Below are 26332 nucleotides of genomic sequence, written 5' to 3'. Positions count from 1 at the left end.
ATTCAATTGTTTTCAGTGTTTTTAGAATTAGGTATTGAAATTTTTCAAAAATCAAAGTTCTTTAAAATTTCTAATTAAATTAATTAAAGATTGGAATTTTATAAAAATTAAAATTAAAACCTTTTTAAGTTCATCTATTTATGGAAATTATAAACGGAACTCTTTTTAAATTTAATTAATTTTGAAATATTTAACTAAAATTATTCATTAAATAATTTATAAATAATTATTTTATGATAGTTCTTCAAGAATTAAGTTATTTAAAAAGAAATTATTGTCAGAAATAAAAAAAATTGAAGGTTTTTTATTATAATTTGCGGTAATTTCCTAATTTATGAGGCAAACAAAAAAGACACAAAAATTCAGAATTTTCTTATGAATTCTAAAAATTTAATTTTTTCCAGTACTTTTAATAAAAATCTCTTACTTTTCCTTGATTTTCCTAACCAATTCTACTTTCCCTGACTTTTCTCTAAATTTCCTGTCTTGTGGCAACTCTGTATTGTTCTTTTTTATTTATTCATTCATCGACGGAATAAAAAAATTCTATTAAATAAAATTTGATGAAATTAAAATTCTATCGAACGAATTCTAAGGCCTATTCATGCGCTGCGAAAAACGTAAAAAAATCGAATTGAGTTAAACTCAAGACTCGGATTTATTAAAAAAAATCGGAAAACTGCTCAAGTGAAAGAAGAAATAAATAAAAAAAAACAATAACTGTGAATTGACGGGCCATGAAGGACAATTATTTGACACCTCATGAATGAAATCCAGTGAATTAATGATCGTGTGTGTATATATCTTAGGCGCTTGAAAAAAAACATAAATGAATATATATGTGTATATAAATGTATAAAATTGGAACTTGGAATCTGAATATATTTCCCTAATCCTCTGACTTACAGGTATCTGGTGATGGGTGGTCTGGTGGATCGCGTGTCACGTCACAGTCGAGCATTGATCGAGACTGACTTCTTTCTGGATCAAGAGCGAGATTCGCCTCTTCTTTTGGCCTCCTATGACCTAATGTCTCGAATTTGTTGTCACTTGAAACGAGTTGGCAAGCAGGAGGAACTCATTCATTCTGGAGAGAATAATATCAACAGTTCCGAACAATCGGCCGCAGAAGCTCATCTTATAAGCTGCCTAGTTTCCACAGAAGCTGCTGGTGCTGTTGGCTCACTTTATGCAGCCATTGCTCTCACCTCACAAAATCAGAAAGGCTCATCTCCAACTCCGAATCAAATTGGTCCTTCATCTTCCACAAAAGCCCTCGCAACTCAAGGACTCAAACTCCTCAGATCGATCGCCGAATTGGACTTGGCAAAATTGCAGGTAAATTATATTTCTAAAAAAGAGCAAAAAAAATAATAAAAATATAAATATAATCATTCAATTATTTTCAATACAATTTCAATAAAATTTCTCAACAGAATTCAATTACATATTTTGAAAAATTTTCTTTAAATTCTTTTATGAGAATTAAAATATTTTCAATACAATTTTTTTTAAATTCTTCACAGAAATTCAATTAATTTCAAGATTTTCAACAAAATATTGATTCAAATAATTATAATTATTTAATTAATATTTAATAATTAGCAAATTATAAGCGTGCCAGCGCGCAGATCGCGATGTTCCAATTATTATTATAATTATTATATTATTGACGTAAGAATTTCATTATTCTCATGAATAATAAAATTCTTTAGAGCAATTCAATTATTTTCAATACAATTTTAATAAAATTTCTCGAAAAAATACAATTATTTTTAAAAAATATTAATTAAATTCGATTATTTTCAAGAATTTTAATAAAAATTCAATTATTTTCAACAATTTTGAATAAAATTCTTTTTAAAAAAATCATTATTTTCAAAATTTTTAATAAAATTTCTTCAAATTCAATTATTTTTAAAAATTCAGATAAAATTCTTCGAAACAATTAAATATTTTTTATGATTTGTAAAATCTTCTGCAAGAATTCAATTATTTTCGCATAAATAAAAAAATTCTTCGCAAGAATGAAAATATTTTCATAAATAATAAAAAATCTTCAAAGGAATTCAAATTATTTTCATAAATAATAAAATGTTTCGGAGGAATTTCATTGTTTTCCATACAAACTTAATAATATTTTCCGAAAGAATACAATTATTATTGAAAATATTATTTAAATAATTAAATTCCACTATTTTCAAGAGTTTTAACAAAAATTCAATTATTTTCAACAATTCTGATAAAAAATTCTTCGAAACAATTCAATTATTTTTATAAATTGTAAAGTTCTTGGTAGGAAATAAATTATTTTTGTAAATAATAAAATTCTTCTGAGAAATTCAATTATTGTCAAGATAATTTTAATAAAATTTTTCCAACAGGTTCAATTATTTTTATAAATTGTAATAAAATTTTTCTAAACAATTTAATTGTTCTCAAAAGTTTTTAATATAAATCTTTGTAAATTTCAATTATTTTCAAAATTTTCAATTAAAATTATTCTAAAAAAACTTCATTGTTTTCAAGAAAATTGATGTAAATTTTTCAAAACAATTCAATTATATTGAGGAATTTTAATGAAAATCTTGCCAATAATTAAATTATTTTCAATACCATTTTAATTACATTTTCTCGAATGAATTCAATTATTGAAAAGAATGTTGATAAAATTCTTGAAATTAATTCAATTATTTTCAAACTTTTTTATAAATAATTTACAAGAATTCAATGTTTTTCAGTACATTGACAATTTAATTATTTCTGAAAATAATTGAATTTTTGAATTAAAATTGTATTTAAAATAATTGAGTTCCTATGAAAAATTTAACATTTTATTAATATTATTGAATTCTTTCGAAGAATTTAAAAAAATTGTTTAAAAATAATTTAATTTTCCCTGGAATTGAATTAAAATTCTATTTAAAATAATTGAATTCCAGCAAAAATTTAATTATTTATGAAAATAATTGAATTCTTGAATTGAATTTTATTAAAAGTTTTTTAAATGATTAAATTCCTGTGAAAAATTCAATTATTTTTTTAAATAATTGAATTTTCTCGGAGAATTTTTACAAGATTTTTAAAAATAATTGAAATTTTCGAAGAAATTAATTATAATTGTATTGAAAATAAGTGAAATCCTGTGAAAAATTTACTAATTTATTGATATTATTGAATTCTTTCGAAGAATTTTAAAAAATTGTTTAAAAATAATTAAATTTTCCCTGGAATTCAATTAAAATTCTATTTGAAATAAATGAATTCCAGCGAAAATTTAATTATTTATGAAAATAATTGAATTCTTGAATTGAATTTTATTAAAAGTTTTTTAAATAATTGAACTCTTGTGAAAAATTTAATTATTTTTTAAAATAATTGAATTTTCTCGGAGAATTTTTACAAGATTTTTTTTTTAAATAATTGAAATTTTTGGAGAAATTGATTAAAATTGTATTAAAAATAAATGAAATCCTCTGATAAGAATTTTTTTATTTTATATCAAAATAATTAAAACTTTTTACGATGATTTTTATTTTTTGTTATAAATTGACTAAAGAATTTTATTACAATTATTGAATTCTTCATAAAATTCAATTATTTTCAAATTTTTTTATAAATACTTTACAAGAATTCAATGATTTCAATTAATTTTAAAATTGAAAACAGTTCAAAAAGAACAATTTTTCAAAAAGTTAGGAAACAAAAAAGCAAACAGCAACTAACTTTAAACTGCAAACAGTAGATTACCGGAATACAACGATTTTTAATATAGATTATTTAATATTAATTATTATTTCCAAAAAGTGTTCACAATTTCTAAAATTTATTTTTAAACATTTTTTTTCTAAGCATTTATTTTGTAACTCTGTTTTATTTCAACTATTGTCTATATAATAGAGGTTTTTCAATAATTTTAGTTGAAACAATTTAAAGACAATGCAAATAGGTGGAATCGAAAATCGCAGACAATTTACTGCGTTTATTGTGAGACAGACATTAATGGAGGAGGCCAACTCGCTGAAATAACGTAATCAAGCAATTACGAACTCAGCCGGCGTTTGCCGTCCTATCGGCAAAAGCTTTTACACGTCAACCCTTCCGGACATGTCTTACTCGTTTACTTTCCTTGAGGATTGACACGCCCTCGTGGGTAGTTTCCATTGGCAAGCCAGACCTCCTCCTCGCCCACCCTCCCCCTCTTTTTTTTTATAAATACAATAAAGAATATAAGTCCAGTCAAAAAGAAAAAGAAAAAAAAGTTACGTAAAATTAAAATCACGATTAATCAATTTCAATTTGCATTTCTCGATTTGAATTTCATATGAGATTTTCATACAAAATGTTCTTGAAATTGGAAAATTTTAATTTATTGATAGGCGTTTGAATACATTATTTATTCATTTTAATTTTCATACTATTTTATTTTGTTTTAGTATTTATTATTAAAACAGGCTTCGCACTTGGATACTGCTATTTACCACTTTACTTAAATTTACCACTTTTTTTACGATTTGCTGCTATTTGTAAACTTTTTTTTTATTTATGGCACTAAAATATACTTTTTCTGTTTTTCTTTTAGAATTTGTATCCGCTAATAGTTAAAATAAAAAAATTAATTTTTATGTTCTTCGGAACAATCGGAAATTCAGAAATTACCAATTCACCTTGTTTCATCAATATACAACAATTTTGTTACTAAATTTAATTTTATTAATCGAAGTTCATTCAATCTCATCAAATTTTAATCAATTCAAATTTATCTCGATCCAAATTTTAAGCTATTAAAAGTTTTAAATATTTATAACAGTTGAAATTTTTAGAGAAAATAAATTATTTTATCATTTATTTATTTTCTTATATAAATAATTAAATTCACTTATTGAACTTTCTGATAAAAATTGATTTAAAAAAAAGAGAATTTCCGAAAAATTTTTAATTCAAAATTAAAACAAAATTTTTTTATTAACTAATTTACTGATTAATTATTATTGCTTATTATTTTCAAAAATATAAATAAAATTTTTTAAAAAATTCAATTACCTAATTTCAAAAATAATAAAATTCTTCACAAGAATTCAAGTTTTTTTTCAAAAATAATAAAATTCTTTAGAACAATTCAATTATTTTAAAAAATTTTTAGTTAAGTTAGAATTAGAATTAGAATTTCTTTATTTTGTCCCAGGAGAAGTTCTGAGTATGAATTCAATTATTTTCATAAATAATAAAATTCTTTTAAGGAATTCAATTATTTACATAAATAATAAAATTCTTAGAAGAAATTTAATTATTTAAAATTTTTTTTAATAAAATCTTCACAGAATTTCCGTTACATTCAAAAATATTAATTCAATTCTTTGCAGGAATTGAATTATTTCTAATACCATTTTAATAAAATTTCTCGACAGTCTTTAATATTATTTTCAAAATTTTTAATAATATTCTTTGCAGAAATTTAATTACTTCAAAAAATTACAATAAATTTCTTGGAAAGAATTCAATTTTCATTTTCAATAAAATTTAAAAAAATTAATTTCTTCCAAAGAATTAATGTATTTGGAAGAATATTAATTAAATTTTTGAAAAAATCTAATTATTTAATTATGTATTGAAGTCGTAAAAAGTTTCAAAATGTTTGAATTTTTGATGAATTGCAAAAATTTATTGTTCTAATTTGTTAAAAAATAATTAAATTTCAAAAGGTTTTAAATTTAAATTATTTGAGGTTTTAAGTTTTAAATATTTGATTTAAGAAAGTCTAAAGAAAAAATGTAATTGAAATTTTTTGAAGATTGTTAAATTCTTGAAAATAATGAAAAAAAAAATTGAAATAATCAAAAATTTTGCCAAATTTCATTGAAACGAATTTTATAATATTAAAGAATTTAATGTTTTATGTTTCAAAATTTGTTTTTATAAATCGTATACTTTTGAAGAATTCTAACCGAAAATTTGGAAAATAATTGAATGTTACAAAATTTTTCGATAGCTATTTTTTTACTACTTCTTTTCAGTCTTAAAATCTGCTTTTTGATATTTATTAAGTGATTAACAACACAATTTTTCAAAGGATATCAAATTGAGACAAAAAACGAATCAAAAGTATTGCGAAGCAACATTTTGATTCGTTTTTTGACTCAATTTGATATCCTTTGAAAAATTGTGCGAAATACGAAGCCTGTTGTTATTATTACAATTTTTCTTCTAAAAAAAAAACAAACAAAAATTATTTAATACATAAAATATAAAGATAAATATAATAGTAAATAAAAAATAAATAAATATCTAAACAAATAAAAAATTGAATTATTAAATTAGTCGTTAGTTAATTAATAAATTTGAATGTTTTAATGAGAACTGAAAATTTCGCTTTCGTCTTTTTTTGCTTAAAACAATTTAATGTTTTTTTAACGCTTAAAAAAAATATTTGAGAACTTATTTGAAATATTTCTTTTGAAGCCCTAACTTTCGGAAGAAAAATACTCATCGTTTTATTGAGTTAATAAAGTAAATGATGATTAAGTTTGTAAATATTCTGCGAGGATTATTCGATAATTTTGCGATTAGCCATGCGAAGCATAACGGATTTAATGGAGATATCAGTGAATATAATTGAAGACTGTGAGACACAGTGTTCAATTCGAAATTGGAACCACCCATAGCGAATATAAGTCACTCGTCAGTCAAGTATATGGCTATCAAACCACGAATTGAATTGAAATGCTGCCGCATCGTGTCGCGTCTGCTCGCGCCCTATGCGGAGCCCCAAAGAGCCATCATGGAGTCCCTTAGGGCGCGAATGTGGAGACTTCCCAGGAGAGATGACTCGATTATCCCTCTTTGCTTCATAGAGTGCCCCGTACTCACTTACACAGTCAGCAGGACGCATTTGCCGAAAAACCAACCCTGGTTATTATCTATTCTCTTTGCCTTCCCACGCAAAACGTCTCTTATGCCTCCATATATGTATTTGTGCATTTCATGTATTAATATGTCTTCTCGTTAACTAAAACAAATAATTTCAAGGTGAATACTCTTTTGTTTTCAAAAAATTAAAATTGATTATTGTTGATAGAAGGAAAATGAAAGCGAAGAAATTCGGGCAAAGACTGTTTAATAACGTTTTTACGAAATATTATTAAAGAAGCTTTGCCCTTGTCTTCGTATTTATTTTCTTTATTATTAAAATGTAAATGTAAACTTGGATTATGAAAATTCGAACTAGCGATTTTTATAGAAAAAAATGTTCAAAAATTATTAAAAAAACTATTATTAGGCAAATTTCAAATATTTTTACATTCAAATATCAACTTCAATTTTTGAACGATTTTAGGTTCAAAATTTAAAAATATGCACTTTATTAACTAATTAATTACTATTTATTATTTTCTAAAATATAAATAAAATTTTTTAGAGCAAATCAATTCAATTTAGAGCAGGAATTCAATTGTTCTTAAAAATTTTAATAAATTTCTTCGACAGAATTCAATTATTTTCACAGATAATAAACTTCTTCGACAGAATTTAAATATTTTCGCAGTTAATAAAATTCTTCGTCAGAATTCAATTATTTTCAAAATTTTTAATAAATTCTTCGGCAGAATTCAATTAGTTTCCAAATTTTTCGTAAGAATTCAATTATTTTCATAAATAATCAAATCTTTCAGAGTAGTTCAATTATTTACAAATTACAATACAATTTCAATAAATGTTATAGATGGAATTTAATTATTTTTAAATATTTCCTTAAAAACCTTCATATTTTTAAATTATTGATAAAATTATTTAGTTGAATTTAATTATTCTCATAAATAATCAAATTCTTCGCAGAAGTTTAATTATTCTTTAAAATTTTAATGAACTTCTTCGAAATAATTCAATTATTCTCACAATTAATAAAATTCTTCGAAAGAATTCAATTCTTTTCAAATTAATAAAATTCTTCGACAGAATTCAATTTTTTTCATAAATAATAAAATTCTTCGAAAGAATTCAATTATTTTTAAAATTTTTAATTAAATTTCGCAAGAATTCAATTATTTTCATAAATAATCAAATTTTTCAGAAAAATTCAATTTACATTTCCTACGTAATAATAATTATTATTTTCATAAATAATTAAATTCTTCGCAGAAATTCAATTATTCTTAAAAATTTTATTGAAGTTCATCGAAATAATTCAATTATTCTCACAATTAATAACATTCTTTGAAAGAATTCAATTATTTCCACAATTTTTAATAAATTCTTCGGCAGAATTCAATTAATTTCAAAAAATTTTGTAAAATTTTTCGCAAGAATTCAATTATTTTTATAAATAATTAAATCTTTCAGAGAAGTTCAATTATTTACAATACAATTTCAATAAATTTTATAGACGGAATTTAATTATTTTTAAATATTTTTTTAAATTCCTTAAAAACCTTAATAATTTTAAAATATTGATAAAATTATTTAGTTGAATTTTATTATTCTCATAAATAATCAAATTTCTTCGCAGAAATTCAATTATTCTTAAAAATTTTAATGAAGTTCTTCGAAATAATTCAATTATTCTCACAATTAATAAAATACTTGACAAGAATTCAATTTGAATGAAAAATTTTGATAAATTGTTTATAATAATTTAACTGTTTTTAAAAATAATTAAATTTTTTGTAGGAATTCAATTATTTTGAAAAATTTTAATAAAATCCTTCTATATAAGTAATTTAATTATTGTCACAATAAAATTCTACGTATTTTAAAAATCAATAAAATTCTCTGCATGAATTTAATTATTTAAAAAAATTTTAATAAAATTTTCCGCATGAAGATTAAATTAATTATTTTTAAAAATTGTAATAACATTCTTCGACAGAATTCAATTTCCGTATAATTTTTATTAAATTTTTTGAAAGAATTTTATTATTTAAAGGTTTTCAATAAAATTTTTTGAAACAATTCAATTATTATAAAAAATATTAGTTAAATTCAATGCAAGAATTAAATTATTTTAAATTCAAAAATAAAATGTTAAAAAAATTTGCTATTTTTTGAAATTATGGAAATTATGCTAAATAAAAAGATTTGATAAACTAAAGAATCTGTTGTTAAAATATTCGATGAAACAGAAATTTTGTTTAATGAAAAATTAGTTAATTAAATATTTTTTTAAAATAAAAATTCGGCTGAATAGAAATTGAACTGAAATTATTTGGAAACGCTATACAAAAATTCTATCTTATTTTCATTTCATTCATTAATTTGATAATTTTTAATTTTTTTATATTATATTCAAAATCTGACAAATTTCTTTAAAACTCAATTTTTATTTTTCAGAATCTCCTGGGCACTGAGGGAACAAATCTCCAATGGCGAATAGTAGCCAGTCATCTTATCACTCGACTCTCACGTGAATCCCTGCCAGATAAATTGGAACTTAGTGCTACCATGAGTACCATCAGCAACACGCATATCCTCAACGAGCTTTTCGTTGTTCTTGGATATTTTGCTGTCAATAATCCAGAAAATCAGGTAACTCTCTATTTCTTTTTCTTTCAAGAATATTTCAAACTCTTATTCATATCCAGAACAATTGAAAGAGGCAATTAATTTTTTTTTCAAAAAAAAGTATTTAAAAAATTAAAATCCTTATTTAAAGATTGTTTGAAAATATTTTTTTGAAAAATAAATTGTTTCCCTTTTGGATTGTGTGAGTCACGATGAGTTTATAAGTGCATACTCTAATCTCAAACGAGTCCTGGCGTTCCGACGATATTCCAACATTGCTGGAATATTTCAAGTCGTCCCCACTGCATCGGCGTTTTCAGTCTATAGAAAAGTGCCGCCTTGATAAAAATATTCTTTATAATTTGCTTTCTTTTTTCTCCCGCTAACATATGGAGAAGACGTTGGTCATATGAAAATTCCTTTTTCATAAACTGCCAAAATTAATTTTTTTTAAAGGAAATTTTTCTTTTTTTAATTTTTGGGACTAGATTTTATCTATATTTACAATCATCAAGATCAGTTTTTAAATTATTTCTAATACAATTTTAATAACATTTTTCAATAGAATTCAATTATTTAAAAAAAATTAAATAAAATTCTTCAAAAAAATCCAAATATTTTCAATTTTGTTTTAAAAAAACAAAATTTTAATTAACTTTCTGCAAAGAATTCTTTATAAGAATTCAATTATTTTCAAAACAATTTCAATTATATTTCTCGAAAGAATTTAAGTATTTAACAAAAATTTAATGCCATTCAACAATTTATTTTTATAAAGAATAAAATTCTTCCATTTTGTTTAAAAAAACATCAGTTTAATAAAATTTTTCGTCAGAATTCAATTAATTTTTTGAATAATAAAATTCTTCTCAAGAATTTAATTACTTTTAATAAAATTTTAATTAAATATCTTGAAATAATTCAATTATTTTTAAAAATAATAAAATTTTTCACAAGAATTCAATTATTTACATACATAAGATAATTCTTCGCAGAAATTCAATTACTTTAAAAAAAATTTTAATAAAATTCTTGGAAGGAGTTAAATTATTTTCAATGCAATTTTAAATAAATTCCTCAACAGACTTTAGTTATTTTCAAAAATTTTAATAAAATTCTTGGCAAAAATTCAATTGTGTTCAAAAATTTTTTAAAAACTCTCGTCAAAATTTCAATTATCTTTATAAATAATAAAATTCTTCTCTAATATTCAATTACTTATATGAATAATAAAATTCTTCACAGAAATTCAGTTATTTTTATAAACTTGAATGAAATTCGTTGGAAGAATTAAATTATTTTCAAAAGTAATAAAATTCTTCGTAAAAATTCAATTATGTTCAAAAGTTAAAAAAAATTCTTGTCAAAATTTCAAGTATCTCTATAAATAATAAAATTTTTCTCTGAAATTCAATTATTTTAGAAAAATTATAAAAAAAATTCTTGGGAAAATTTGTATTATTTTCATAAATAATAAAACTCATCGCAGGATTTTTATTATTCTTGATACAATATTTTAATCGAATTCCTCGAAAAATTTAATTATTCTTAAAAAAATTTTATTAAAAGTTGTCAAAAGAATTTGATCGATTTATTATTTATAAAAATAATTGAATTCTTGCAACGAATTTTATTATATTTTTTTTAAATAATTGAATTTTTTTGAGGAATTTTACTACTTGTAAAAATACTTGAAATTCTAGCGAAGGATTTTATTTGGGTTTTTGTAAATAATTAACTTTATTTTGAAAAATTTTATGGTAATTCAAAGTTTTTGAATTCAATTGGAATTTTCAACATTTTTTAAGTTGAAATCTTCTAAATTATACTGAAATTAATTTAATTCCTCTAAAGAATTTTATCAAAATTCTTGAAAATAATTGAATTCTTTCAAGAAATTTAAAAAAAAAATTTTAATTATTGAATTCTGTAATAATAAAAATTATTAAAATTACATTGAAAATCATTCAATTCAATCAATTTTTAAAAATAATTAAATTCATGAGAAGAATTTTATTGGTTGTGAAAATAATTAAATTCTGTGAAAGAATGTTATTAATTTTTTTTTAAATAATTGAATTTATGGAAAGAATTCTATTAACTGTAAAAATAATTGAATTTCTAAAAATAATTTTGTTAATATTTTTGAAAATAATTGAATTCTTTTGAAAAATTTTATTAACTGTAAAAATAATTGAATTCGGTCGATGAATATTATTTTTCAATACAATTTTAATTCATTTCCTCGACAGATTTGAATTATTTTCAAAATTATTAATAAAATTCTTTGCAGAAATGCAATTTTTTTCTAAAATTTTTACACCGAAATTCGACTACTTTCAAATATTATAATTACTTGGAAACAACTTTAATTTCAAACTGCGAACAAACATCCGGAATACAACGATTATTAATAAAGAAGATTTTGTATTTTTTATAGCATCAGTAATTTTTTTTCTGTTTTTGCTTTGTTTTGCAAACAAAAGAGATAAATAAGTGAAAGTCTTCTTCTTGTTTTGAATAGAAACCGTAAATGTTTATCAATTAACGTCTCTTACGATTCAACCGGGAATTGACTCTTTTTTTCTTCAAACTCAAAAAAAAAGAAAACGCTTGAAAAAAATAAAATGACAAACGTTTATTTGACTGTGTTGCCCTTTACAAGTTTGCCCCCTTTCTCTCGACTGGTTAGAAAGTCAAGAAAAACAGTGCACACTGCCTTTGTTTATTCTCGCGAAAAATCTCGTCTATATGCAAAGCTGCTCCATCGAACTGTTCGCGTTTGACAGAGAGCTTGCGTTTTAACATAAGTAGACAGTCAACCAAAAGGGTCTTATTATTAACAAAAACAATTCTTACTATATTTACTTTTTATTTCATTCAATTTCGTAAATTTTCTACATTTTTCCTCAAAAAAAAATTCATTTTTGACGAGAATGTTGAAAAAAAATTATCATCACTCAATAAAGAATTTCTCAAATTATCTCTAAATAGAAAAGGAATCAATAATATTTCAAGTATGAAATACCGGTTAATTAAGATACCCTGTTAATTATTGAAACTTTTCCTTATTACCTATAAGAGTTGAGTAATTAAAATTGACGATAATAAAATATGTATGATCAATAATAATAACTGAATTTCAATTTGTTAAAGTATTTAATGAAAATTCGAAAATAATTTGTCTCCTCAATTTTTTTTTTTTTGCGAGTACTTTTTTTTCTTAATGGAACTGTCGTTCAGAAAAGCTATTTCAGGAATGAAGAAGGCAAATTGTCGAAACCATGACAAGAGATGATCGACACTGGATTGCCAAGGCTAACCACAAACTTGTTTCGCTTCTCGCGCCGCCGTATAACCCGCCTCATGCATCCCAGTATTTTAATCTCAAACTTTATTCATAAATGGTCGTGTCTTTACCGCATGAAAATGTGAGTTGAAACGTTATCGCGATAACTTTTTGAAATACAACCCGAATCCGAAAGAAAGAGAGAGACAGGGGGCAATTTTTAGCGTTTAGAGATGTTGAAAAATACCTTTTTGCTCACGATTATCAATAATAAAATATCAAGCCTCGTATATTTCACTCTTTTATCAACGATAATTACCGTAATTCTGAGAAATCGCTCTTCATACCCTCGATAAATGACGATATCAATTTTTTATGACTTACGATTTTAATGACACTGGTTATATTTGCAAAATAAAAAAAAAAATGAAAATTGTTTTCCTAGAAATATACTGTTATTGAGGTGAATGAATGAGAACGAAAAACGAAAATAACTCTCCATCAAGCCATTATATCATTGTGGATTCAATAAGTGTCCGTCAAATTAAAGAAATCCAGACAGTAATGAATTTTTTAAAGTCGCATGGAAAATAGAATCATCTAGAGAGTAGACACTGAAAAAGTTATTTATCGAATTGGAGTTTGAATTTATCGAAATGGGGAAAAAATAATTAATACGGGTTTCGCACACAATTAAGGAGTGTCAAAAATCAAAAAAATTTGAATACGTATTTCCCTGATTTTCAAAAAGAAAATTAATATTTTCCCTTTTTCTGATAATTTCAATTACAGATTTTTGGAAAACTTAATTATATTCCTTTGTTTAAAATTCTTTAAAAAATATACGATATAAAATTTATTTCAATATTTGCCAAAATTTACAATTGTTTGAAAAGTTTGCAAATAATTATACTTTTGAGAATTCAATTTTCTTCAGAATATTTTAAATTACAATTTTAGAAAAACATAATTTTTACTGAATTTCTAAATTAAATTCAGAAAAACTTAAATAATTTTTGTTAAATTTCTTTTCTAAAAATTACAATTGCAATTCTTTTAAAATTCAATTATTTTTTAATAATTTTTCAATAAAATTATTCAAAATTTTAATAATTTTCTAGAAAAATATTAAATTAAAAATTTTTAAAAATAAAAATTTCAATATTATTATAATTTTTCAGTAATTAAAATATTCAAAGATTATAATTTAAAAATCTTTCAAAATTTAATTATTTAAAAAAAATTCTACTTTCACGCTTCTATTATTCAATTATTTTTCTAAATTTTAACACAAATTATTTTTTAAATCAATTTTTATCAGAAAGTTCTAAAATAATTTAATTATTTTTAAAACTTGTAATAAAATTCTACGCATGAATTTAATTATTTTTAAAAATTGCAATAAAATTCTTCGACAGAATTTAATTATTTTCACAGTTAATAAAATTCTTCGAAAGTATTTAATTATTTTCACAATTAATTTTTATGAATTATTATGAAATAGTTGAATTCTTTCGAAGAATATTGTAAAAATAATTAAATTCTGTCAAAGAATTTTATTAATTGAGACTCCGGATCTTAAAAGGGCACTTTCACCATGTAAAGTCTATGCGGAAAGTGCCCTTTTAAGATCCAGAGCCTCAATTATGAAAATAATTGAATATTTTTAGAATTTTAATTTAATTTAATTTTAGGATTTTATTACAACCATTACAACTTTTAAAAATAATTAAATTAAATTTAAAAAATTGAATTATTTTCAAAATCATTAACAAAAATCTTCAACAGAATTCAATTATTTTTACAGTTAATAAAATTCTTTTGCACGAATACAATTATTTAAAAAAAATTTTTTTAAATTCTTCGATATAATTAACTATTGCCGCAATTAACAAAATTCTTTCACAGAATTTAATTATTTTCCCAATCAATAAAATTCTTATCATGAATTTAATTATTTTTAAAAATTGTAGTATAATACTTCGAAAGAATTCAATTATTTTCTTAGTTAATAACATTGTTCGAAAGAATTTAATTATTTTCACAATTAATAAAATTCTTCGACTGAATTCAATTATTTTTACAGTTAATAAAATTCTTCGAAAGAATGGAATTATTTTCAAATTAATAAAATTCCTTACATGACTTTAATTACTTTTGAAAATTGTACCTAATAAAATTCTTCGACAGAATTCAATTATTTTCACAGTTAATAAAATTCTTTAAAAAAATTCAATTATTTCCACAAAAATTAAGAAATTCTCCGCATGAATTTAATTATTTTTAAATATTGTAATAAAATTCTTCAAAAGAATTCAATTATTTTCAAAATTAATAGGTACAATTCTTCCAAAGTATTTAATTATTTTCAAATTAATAAAATTTTTCGACAGAATTTAAATATTTTCACAATCAATAAAATTCTCCGCATGAATTTAATTATTTTTAAAAATTGTAATAATATTCTTCAAAAGAATTCAATTATTTTCAGTTAATATAATTCTTCGAAAGTATTCAATTATTTTCAAATTAATAAAATTCTTTGCAAGTATTTATTTACTTTTGATAATTTATTGCGTAATAAAATTCTTCGAAAGAATTCAATTATTTTCACAGTTAATACAATTCTTCGAAAGTATTCAATTATTTTCAAATTAATAAAATTCTTCGACAGAATTTAAATATTTTCACAATAAATAAAATTCTTCGCAAGAATTTAATTACTTTTGAAAATTGTAATAAAATTCTTCGGAAGAATTCAATTATTTTCTTAGTTAATAACATTGTTCGACAGAAACAACATATGTTAAATAATGTTTTGAAAGTAATTAAATTTTTCAAAAATTTTGAATTGAAGTTATTATTGGAATTGAGGGAAAGGTTAATAAATTTTCTGGACATTAGGGCAAAATTAGGGAAATACTGTAAATAAAATTGTTGTCACAATCCGGAAAAAATATACGACTTTGCTCGATTAATTTCGTACTTTTAAACGATTAAAATGACTTTTTTGTGTGTCTTATATTCAATCTGAGAACAAATTTCTTTTCCAAATAAAATATAAAAATAGAAAATAAAAATAGAAATACTTGTAGTAAAAAAAAGAAGTACTTGAAAATTCAGAGGTAATTCCATTTGGAAGATTCGAAAATAGGAAACTGGTGTATAAGAGAAAAGGGAAATTAGCCTATCCATGTAGGAAGAGAAATTTATACTAACAAAACGCGCGCGAGATAGAGAAAGAGGAGGAGTTCGACCGTGAAAATATATTCTAATTTCTGAGTACTCTCTTTCTGTATTTTTTTTTTTTAAATGCTCTCGAAAGTGAGCAAAAGGCAAAAGTAAAAGTGATGGGCGCCATGTATTCAGGAACGAGTAATACAGGGAAAAACGAAGGAACTGTTAGACACAACACACTCAGCAGACCTCCCATCAATATGCAGGCGAATGCCCACGAATGCCGTTAAGATATATTTACTCCATTCCATTATGTACATCAGAACAGCCCTGTTAATACGTGAAGCATTCTGAATGAGTGTGCATCACACAAAATATACGTTGAGTGCATAGGCGACGTCTCACATCCATCATTCGCTACTCACGCTTTTTAGGCTCAGCTTCACTCGAAATCAGTAATCATTTCATTTTTTTCCCCTCTCTCTCTCTCTCTCTCTCTCTCTCTCTCTCTCATCAACTCTTTCGATTCTTTAAATGCACTTTCAACATTTTTTGACAAGTTGTCTTTGGAATTCTAAACAAAAGCGCGCCCATCACTCTAAACAAATAAATACATTTTGAGACATTTTCAGTGTATAGACGAAAAAGGTTTCATTTTCTGGAAGAATTGGAAAATTTAGAATAGAAATTTAAAACAGAAATTTAGAATTTAGAATATATTATATTTAGATTATGTTATATTAATTAGTTGAGAAAATTAAATTTGATAAAATTATTTTCTTAAATTACTGTCTGTAATTCTTTGGAATTTGTTTCACTTCGAAATTATGAAAGTATGATTTCCAAGTGTTTTCCGGTGATGAAATTATCGTTTAGGAAAATTTTCACTTGAGAAAAATTTTGTTTAATTGAATTTAAATTAACTTGAATTTGATTAATTAATATTTTTTAATTGAAAATTTAGTGAGAACAAAATTTTGCTAGTTACAAATTCTTTTAAGTAGAAATTCAAGTTAATTTAATTTTATTTCTATTTATTATTTTTGTATTCATTTTCTATACATTATTTAGAAAAAATATTATTTACTTTCTAAAATATTAATAAAATTCCTTGTTGGAATTCAATTCTTTTCATAATAAATAATAAAATTCGTTGTAAGAATTAAATTATTTTATACAATTATTTAAAACTTTCTCGAAAGGATTTAATTAATTAAAAAAAATTTAATACAATTCTTTATCAGAATTAAATTATTTTCATTACAATTTTAACTTAATTCCTTTTTTCTTCGAAGCAAATAATTTGTTTTCAAAGAATTTTATTAATATTCATAAAAGAATTCAATTAAAGAATTCGATTATTTTCATAAATAAGCAAATTCTTCGTAGGATAGGAAATCAATTATTTTCAATACACTTTCAATAAAATTTCCTTCATGGAATTCAATTATTTTTAGAAATAATAAAATTCGTTGAGAAAATTGAATTATTTTCATAAATTTGCAGAAAATTCTATAGAAGAATTCAATAACTTTTATGCAATTTTAATTAAATTCCTCAAAAGAATTTTAACTTTCTTCTAAACAATTAAATTATTTTTACAGAATTTTAATAATATTTTCGGAAGAATATTCTACTATTTTTAAAAATTTCAATAAAATTCGTTAAAAGATTTCAATTGTTATAAAAAATTTCGATACAAATCTATATTAGAATTGAATTATTTTCAATACAATTTAACTAAATTCCACGATAGAATTTTAATTTTTTTCAAAACAATTCAATTATTTTTACAGAATTTTAATAATATTTATGGAAAAATTTAATTAAAGAATTCAATTATTTTCTTAAATAATAAAAATCCTCGGAGGAATTCAATTATATTCATATAAATAATAAAATTCTTCGGAGGAATTCAATTATTTCCTATATTTCCTTAATTATATTTAATTATTTTTAGAAACTTTAATAAAATTCGTCGAAAGAATTCAATTATTTTCAAAAATTGTGATACTATTCTCTATTAGAATTCAATTATTTTTAATACAATTTTGACTTAATTCCTTTAAAGTATTCAAATTTTTCAATATTTTGTATGAAATTCTTGAAAAGAATTCAATAATTTTTAATACAAGTTTAATTAAATTTTTCAAAATCATTCAAATTTTCTTCTAAACAATTAAATTTGAATTTTTCAAAAATTTGTTTTTAAATTATTTTTCATATTATTATTTTTATAACTAGTAAATTGTGTTCCAAGAATTAAATTATTTTCTATACAATTTTAGTAAAATGTCTTGACAGAATTCAATTATTTTCAAAAATAATAAAATCCTTCAGAACAATTTAATTAATTTTCAAAAATTTTCATAATTAGCAAAATTCAATCAATTATTGATTTCAAAATATTTTTCGTAAGAAAAAAAGTTGGGTATTTATTGATTCAAAATATTTTTCTTACGAAAAATATTTTGAAATCAATAAAAATACCCAACTTTTTTTTCACTCTATTGAAATAATTTTTTACCTGGTGGAATTTTTTCTCCATTTCTTCTTTTCACGGTGTTTATTCTCCGCAGTGTCTTCAATTTTTCCTAAGGCACTCGCTTGTTTCATTACATTGTTAATCCCAACAGTTAAATATGTCAAATGAACTTCTTGCAGAAACAGGTACTTGCTTCCTGTCATACGGGTACATCCTGCTTGTTCGTTTTGCTGTTGACTTTGACGCAGGTGGACGAAAGTTTTCTTCCACTTGTTCGCTAACTTCCACTTGTCTTTAAGCTATTTCCGTTTCACCTGTATTGTCACATTCAAATCCATAACGGCTCACATTAGATTCCTTCCTTCCTAATATGTAGTTCTCACGGTCCACGCCAACACTTCCTAGTAAATAACAATTTTAATTATAATTACAGTTGTTTTCAAATCTAACAAATATAATATTATTGTAGCAAATTTAAATTATTTATTTATTAGTAGTATTATTATTATTTATTTATTTCTGCTTTTAAAAATTATACATTTTGTAGCAGGAATTTCCGCTTATACAATTATTATTTGGTAATTCATTCATTTAACATAAATGCTCGCAGTAGTAAACTATTTATTATATAGTGACAAATATTCTTTAAACTTTTCTCGTCAGGCGCATTGCACAGCTGGCTCAAGTCGTATCCAAACTCTAGCTTCTTCAAATAAAAATTTCTATACCCTTCATAAATCGGGCACTCAAATAAAAAATGATTTAAAGTTTCAATCTTTTTTAGATTGCAAATTGTACAAACTTCATGTTGATTCCAGCTGTACAAATTACCTTTGTATGAAAATCTGATATAGTGTTTTGAGGCTAATCTTAACTGCACAAATATTTTCGTTAAATACAATTTTCGTCGCCTAGACAGATAGATTGCCGCTTTATCTTCTAACGTCCTTGTTAAATTACATAATCTGGAATTGGATTGTTCATACCTAATTAGGTCCGAAAACCTCAAATACCTCTCATAACGACCCAAGGCTAAACTTAATTTTTCAGACCAAATGAGGGGGCAAAGGGTTGACCATAATTCCGTCATGTTAATTTTTTCCAACAGAACATTTACTTGAGCCACCCAGTTATATTCACAGGTTGGCTCAGAGCATCGCATCAATTCCACCTGTCTTTCGAAGCATATTTTAGGTAAACGAGAATTGTCCATTGACAAAACTTTCACAATGTAAAGATAAGCTGACTTGAAAACTTTTATTTCTAAACTAATAAGACCCAACTCAAGACGCAGGGCAGCATTGAAGGTACATTTTGGAAGGGATAATAATTGTTTAAAGTGTGTTGTGTGTGCAGATTCAATTTTTTGTAAGTACCTTAATCCCCATATGTGCCCGCAATACAAAAGTGTTGCCGAGTCAATACTATAGTATAGTTTACTTTGAGCCTCCCAGCAATCTATTTTTCCCTTATTTATAATCTGTCTTATCGTCCCAAAAGCCTGGTTAGATTTTGAGATTGCATACTCAGTTGCCTTTTTGCCCAATGCGGAGCTAGAAAACTCAACTCCCAAATAATTGTAAGAATTTACAATTTTAAGAGAATCACCGTTAATAAAAAATTTTTTCGATGATGGTTTACCCCCTCTTCTAAAGTGAACGATTTGCGTTTTTGAGGTATTGATTTTCAGACCATTTACATTGCAGTAATTTTCTATATCTTTTATTAATTTACACATCCTCACTGAGGTACTCGCCAAAACAACCGCATCATCAGCAAAAAGTGAAACAAGCAAGTCCACACAACCATTTATATTCAGACCCTCATTTCCAGCGTCCCTGAGTTTTCTTTCAAAATCTGCGATAAATAATATAAACAAAATGGGACTAAGCGTTTCACCTTGCAATACGCCTTCTGTTACCTCGACTGGGTTTGAAAACTCATTAGCAATTCTAATGGTAAAAGATGCATAATCATAAATAGATTTTATAATTTTAATTATTTTGTCGCTTACTCCCATGTCGTATAACTTTTGCCATAATAAAGCATGTGATACCGAATCAAAAGCTCGACGAAAATCAATGAACAGTGCATACGCTGACGTCTTACTCATTCTCAGTCGAAGATGCAGGGCAGACTGCAATGTGAAAACATTATCAACACAGCTTCTTCCAGACCTAAAACCATTTTGTGTTTCCGGGAGAAGCGAGTTTTTTTCAGACCATTCGGAAAGTCTTTTAGCGAGTATCAAAGTAAAAATTTTTAAGATGTAATTGCACAATGCAATTCCTCTATAATTAAGAGGATCATTTCTTAAACCTTTTTTATGTATTAGAGTAATAATCGATTGAGACCAAGCCTCAGGAGCTCGCCCTTCATCCAAAATTTTGTTAAAAAATGAATGTAAAAAAAATATCCAAGATAATGGCAAATTCTTATAGAATTCAGCATTAATGCCATCCGTACCCGGGGATTTACCTGGTTTACTTTTATTTAACGCTGCTATTACTTCCTGTATCAAGATTTCTCCATCCAACTCAGGGACTGTTTTACTAAAATATCTCACATCTGTGTTCACTCTTTCTGGATATATACACGCATAGAAGCCCTCCCATTCTTCAATTGTTATTGGATTCTCTCTAAATTCAAATCCCCCCTTTCTCCGACAAATCTCTACCGCAGACCAGAAGGATCTTGCATCTCTTACACTTGCAAATCTTTCTTGAATACTTTGCTCGTAACCTACTCGTTTTTTAGTTAACAAATTTTTATATTTTGCCTTCGATGCGCATAAAGAGAGCCTACCATCAGCACTAAACCCTGATTTTTTCCATTCCTTAGCTTTTTGTTTTGTTTCTTTTTGTAGTTTAATTAATTGCTTGTCGAACCATGGTTTCTTGTATCTAGATTTAAAATTCAAATTAGTTCTTTTTATCATACCCGAAAGATTCGCCACTTTCGTGATGCTATCAATCAGAATCCGGTTCTGCTCGTCAGAAGACAGATCAGAGTCAGGGGGAGCAAATTCAGGACCATTCAAAATATTAACATAATCATTTATTTTATTTGAATCCCAACATAAGCGATTAATACATCTATCTTCAGGAATGGGCCCAGCACTTCTATCTCGCGACTTTAATTGATTTATAGGTTTAAAAATAACTTCAATAGGGAAATGGTCTGAATCAATTACTGATGAATGTACTATAAAGTCATAAACCACTTCCGCATGAGCTACATCAATCCAAGCAAGATCTATGACGCTGGATCCATTTCCTCCGACAAACGTATATACACCCTCAGCATCACTCCTTGAGCGACCATTCAAAACTATAAATCCGTTTAAACTCATAAAATCATTCAATTCTAAGCCTCTTTTATTAACAAAAATATCACAGGTACGTCTCTTACTGAACAACCCCGAATTAAAAATCGCAATTTGATCAAAATCCGAAAGTGTTCCAATCCTTGCATTAAAATCACCTCCTATTAATATTGGTGAATCTTTATAGTTACAATTTATATCATCAATTACTGGTTGAAGCATTTCTAATAAGACTTCAATTTCAAAAGACTGTTTAAAATATAAAGTTCCTAAAATAAAATTAAAATTTTCTACTTTTATTTCGATAAAAAGCCAATGAATAGTTTTATTTAAAATTTTTGTTTTAAAATTAGAGTTAAACATCACCGCAAGACCGCCTGAAGCTCGCCCCATGTTGCGCTCCTTCAAAGCAGGTGACACAATACAGGTACTCGATGTCCAGCCAGTAGGTGGTTTGATATTCTCCGCAACTGCCCATGTTTCAGATAGCGCCAAGATTGATTTTCTATCAGAAAGTTTCTGCCCACCATCCTCTGCATTTCTTAGGTTTCCCAATCCATGGACATTCCAGAAGAAAACTGACACTCCAGAAGCTAGTAGTTTTTTGACATTTCTTCTTGAGTTCCACCTGAAGGTCGGCCTTGACAGTCTAAGTGTCCGGTTTGTTCGTTTAAGGTATACCAGATGTTTTCTATTTGGATTAAAATTAAAATTAAAATTAAATTATTTTTACAGAATTTTAATAATATTTTCGGAAGAATATTCTACTATTTTTAAAAATTTCAATAAAATTCGTTAAAAGATTTCAATTGTTATAAAAAATTTCGATACAAATCTATATTAGAATTGAATTATTTTCAATACAATTTAACTAAATTCCACGATAGAATTTTAATTTTTTTCAAAACAATTCAATTATTTTTACAGAATTTTAATAATATTTATGGAAAAATTTAATTAAAGAATTCAATTATTTTCTTAAATAATAAAAATCCTCGGAGGAATTCAATTATATTCATATAAATAATAAAATTCTTCGGAGGAATTCAATTATTTCCTATATTTCCTTAATTATATTTAATTATTTTTAGAAACTTTAATAAAATTCGTCGAAAGAATTCAATTATTTTCAAAAATTGTGATACTATTCTCTATTAGAATTCAATTATTTTTAATACAATTTTGACTTAATTCCTTTAAAGTATTCAAATTTTTCAATATTTTGTATGAAATTCTTGAAAAGAATTCAATAATTTTTAATACAAGTTTAATTAAATTTTTCAAAATCATTCAAATTTTCTTCTAAACAATTAAATTTGAATTTTTCAAAAATTTGTTTTTAAATTATTTTTCATATTATTATTTTTATAACTAGTAAATTGTGTTCCAAGAATTAAATTATTTTCTATACAATTTTAGTAAAATGTCTTGACAGAATTCAATTATTTTCAAAAATAATAAAATCCTTCAGAACAATTTAATTAATTTTCAAAAATTTTCATAATTAGCAAAATTCAATCAATTATTGATTTCAAAATATTTTTCGTAAGAAAAAAAGTTGGGTATTTATTGATTCAAAATATTTTTCTTACGAAAAATATTTTGAAATCAATAAAAATACCCAACTTTTTTTTCACTCTATTGAAATAATTTTTTACCTGGTGGAATTTTTTCTCCATTTCTTCTTTTCACGGTGTTTATTCTCCGCAGTGTCTTCAATTTTTCCTAAGGCACTCGCTTGTTTCATTACATTGTTAATCCCAACAGTTAAATATGTCAAATGAACTTCTTGCAGAAACAGGTACTTGCTTCCTGTCATACGGGTACATCCTGCTTGTTCGTTTTGCTGTTGACTTTGACGCAGGTGGACGAAAGTTTTCTTCCACTTGTTCGCTAACTTCCACTTGTCTTTAAGCTATTTCCGTTTCACCTGTATTGTCACATTCAAATCCATAACGGCTCACATTAGATTCCTTCCTTCCTAATATGTAGTTCTCACGGTCCACGCCAACACTTCCTAGTAAATAACAATTTTAATTATAATTACAGTTGTTTTCAAATCTAACAAATATAATATTATTGTAGCAAATTTAAATTATTTACTATTTCTTCACGGAAAAAATATTATTTATTTAAAAAAATATTATTATTTATTAGTTATTTGTGAATAACTTTCATAACATTTTTTTGCAAATCTATTTAGAACATAAAATGTAAACTGTTAATTAATAAAAACTAAATTTCTGCAAATTTACGTCAAAAAATTTTCTGTTTGGGGAGAAATTTTGCTACGTTCAACGTATATTTTACTATTCTTTACTATTCTTTTGATTTTATTTTTTTTAATTTAATCTTTGATTATATTTTTTAATTTTGCTTTTTCAATTTTATTCTTTGATCACATTTTTTAATTTTATTTTCTCGATTTTATTTTTTCGATTTTATTTCTTGATTTTACTTTTTCGATTTTACATTTTTGATTTGATTTTTTATTTTATTAATTAATTTACTGTTACTTTATTATTGTTTTTTCCGTGCGTTTAATTTTCTCATCGAGTAAAATTATATTATTTTCTCGAAAGATTTTTCTTTTTTCTTGAAATGAAAAAATAATTCTTGTTTTTGGAAGTGAATAAAAAATGATAAATATTTTTGTTTCAGTTGATTTTACAATCGGCTGGCGCTGGTCCAAGTGTTCTCCAACAATTATGTACTTTGCCGTTTCCATTTTATGGTGATCCACGACTCGCTCAGTCGACACTTCCGACACTTTTAGCGGCCACACACTGCAACCCTGAAGCAAAGTCAATTTTATCTTGTGAGCTCTCGTATCAGGTACGAATTAAATATTCGAAAAAAAATTCATTTTTTACTTCTCTTCACATTCTTTGTCCGTCCAAAGTTTAAATAAATAAATAAATTAAATTAAATTATAAATAAATCCTTCCAAATTTAAATAAATAAAAATAAAAAAATTTATTAGTGTATAAAATTTGATTTTAAAATTTAATATTGAATGAAATTTGATTTTTAAATTGATTATTGTGTAAAATTTGATTTTAAAATTTATTATTGTATAAAATTTGATTTTTAAATTTATTGTCTTGTATGAAATTTAATTTTTAAATTTATTGTCGTAGAAAATTTGTTTTTTAAATTTATTATCGTAGAAAATTCAAATTAATTTATTACCGATGAAAATTTAAATTAATTTATTACCGTAGAAAATTTGAATTAATTTATTTATTATCGTAGAAAATTTAAATTATTTTATTAACTAAACAATATTTTTTATATACCTTTATATATTAATCAGCCCATTCCATTTGTTGGATAATTTATTTATCTTTTATTTTCACGAAAAGAAAATCTGGCTTCTTATTTGAAATATTTTCATTCCACAGCTACTTGAAGAGTACAGAAACTCCGAGGAAGGTAAACTAAATTCCCTGGTACGTTTACTGAAAGAGGCGCCTAGTCTGTAACAAGCGATTTCATTTCCAGTGCGTAAAAACATTTAATTAGTCGACTAATATTTCTCAGTGTGGTGAGTTCGAATTTTGGAACCGATTATAGTATTAAAAAACAAAAAAAAAAAAACCTTATAGAAATGTTATTTTGTTTTGCAAAATGTTTTCAAAATGTTGAAAAATTTATTTTCAAATTAAAAGAATATTTTTTCTTTATATTTATTTTTACAGAATTTTTTTTTTCATTCTCCACAATTTTTATTTACAATTTTTTTTTTGCAATTTTTGTTTATTATTTTTTTGAATTTTTGATTATTATTTTTTTCAATTTTTGTTTATAATTTTTTTTTTCAATTTCGTTGGCAACTTTTTTGCGATTCTTGTTGACTTTTTTTGTAATTTTTGTTTACAATTTTTTTTTTTTGCCTTTTTTTTGCAATTTGTTTGCAATTTTCTTTCATTTGAGTTAAATTTTCTGTTCATTTAAGTTAAATTGAACATTATATTTATATAGAAGTAATTAAACTTGCAAGATTATTTAATTTAATTTATTCACTTAATCAAGTCGAGCAAACTCAGGGCCGGTACCTTGAGATAAATTTAGTTTTATAATTAACAGTTAAAAGTAAAGAGGGATTTGTTTAAAGCGCAAAAGTAATTTGTTTAACTTTATTAATTTATTTAATTATATGGATTATTATTTATTATAATAAAGTTATTCTCGATATTTTTTCTTTTAAATTTCAATTAAAAGAAACACTGCAAAAAGAGCTTTTTGGTTTTTTTTTTATTTCAATTGTTATTTTTTACTTTTATTTTATTTTCACTTTAATTTTACTTTAACTCTGATTTTCTTTATTCGTTGTTATTAAATTTTCATATTTAAAATAAAATATTAAATAAAATATTTATTTTCTATTTTTTTTCTTACATAAGGTATAAATGTATACGCGATTAATGAAATTTAATATATTAACTGTCAAATTAGATAATATTTCAATTCGAATTTTTTTTGCGAGAAAAAGTAAGAATTAGAATCGGCTTTATGTTGAAATTATTTATGTTAATATTAATTAATTATTATTATTAATATA

General features: G+C 23.9%; 1 protein-coding gene across 1 annotated transcript in view; it reads left to right on the top strand.

Annotated features, from left to right (window-relative positions):
- LOC122509473 (S phase cyclin A-associated protein in the endoplasmic reticulum) overlaps positions 1–25454 on the top strand; it is a 76872-nt gene extending 51418 nt beyond the window's left edge. Inside the window, exons 12-15 of the mRNA XM_043623590.1 lie at positions 909–1338; positions 9322–9516; positions 24430–24603; positions 25173–25454. Coding sequence (XP_043479525.1) covers positions 909–1338; positions 9322–9516; positions 24430–24603; positions 25173–25253 — 880 coding nt within the window. The 3' untranslated portion in view covers positions 25254–25454. The remainder of the gene's footprint in view (positions 1–908; positions 1339–9321; positions 9517–24429; positions 24604–25172) is intronic.
- The last annotated feature ends 878 nt before the right edge of the window (positions 25455–26332 follow it).

Source organism: Leptopilina heterotoma, unplaced genomic scaffold, assembly GCF_015476425.1.
Source record: "Leptopilina heterotoma isolate Lh14 unplaced genomic scaffold, ASM1547642v1 Lhet_60, whole genome shotgun sequence".
Lineage (NCBI taxonomy): Eukaryota > Metazoa > Arthropoda > Insecta > Hymenoptera > Figitidae > Leptopilina > Leptopilina heterotoma.
The sequence above is the reverse complement of the archived record's forward strand: the minus strand, read 5'-3'. Positions and strand labels throughout refer to the sequence as shown.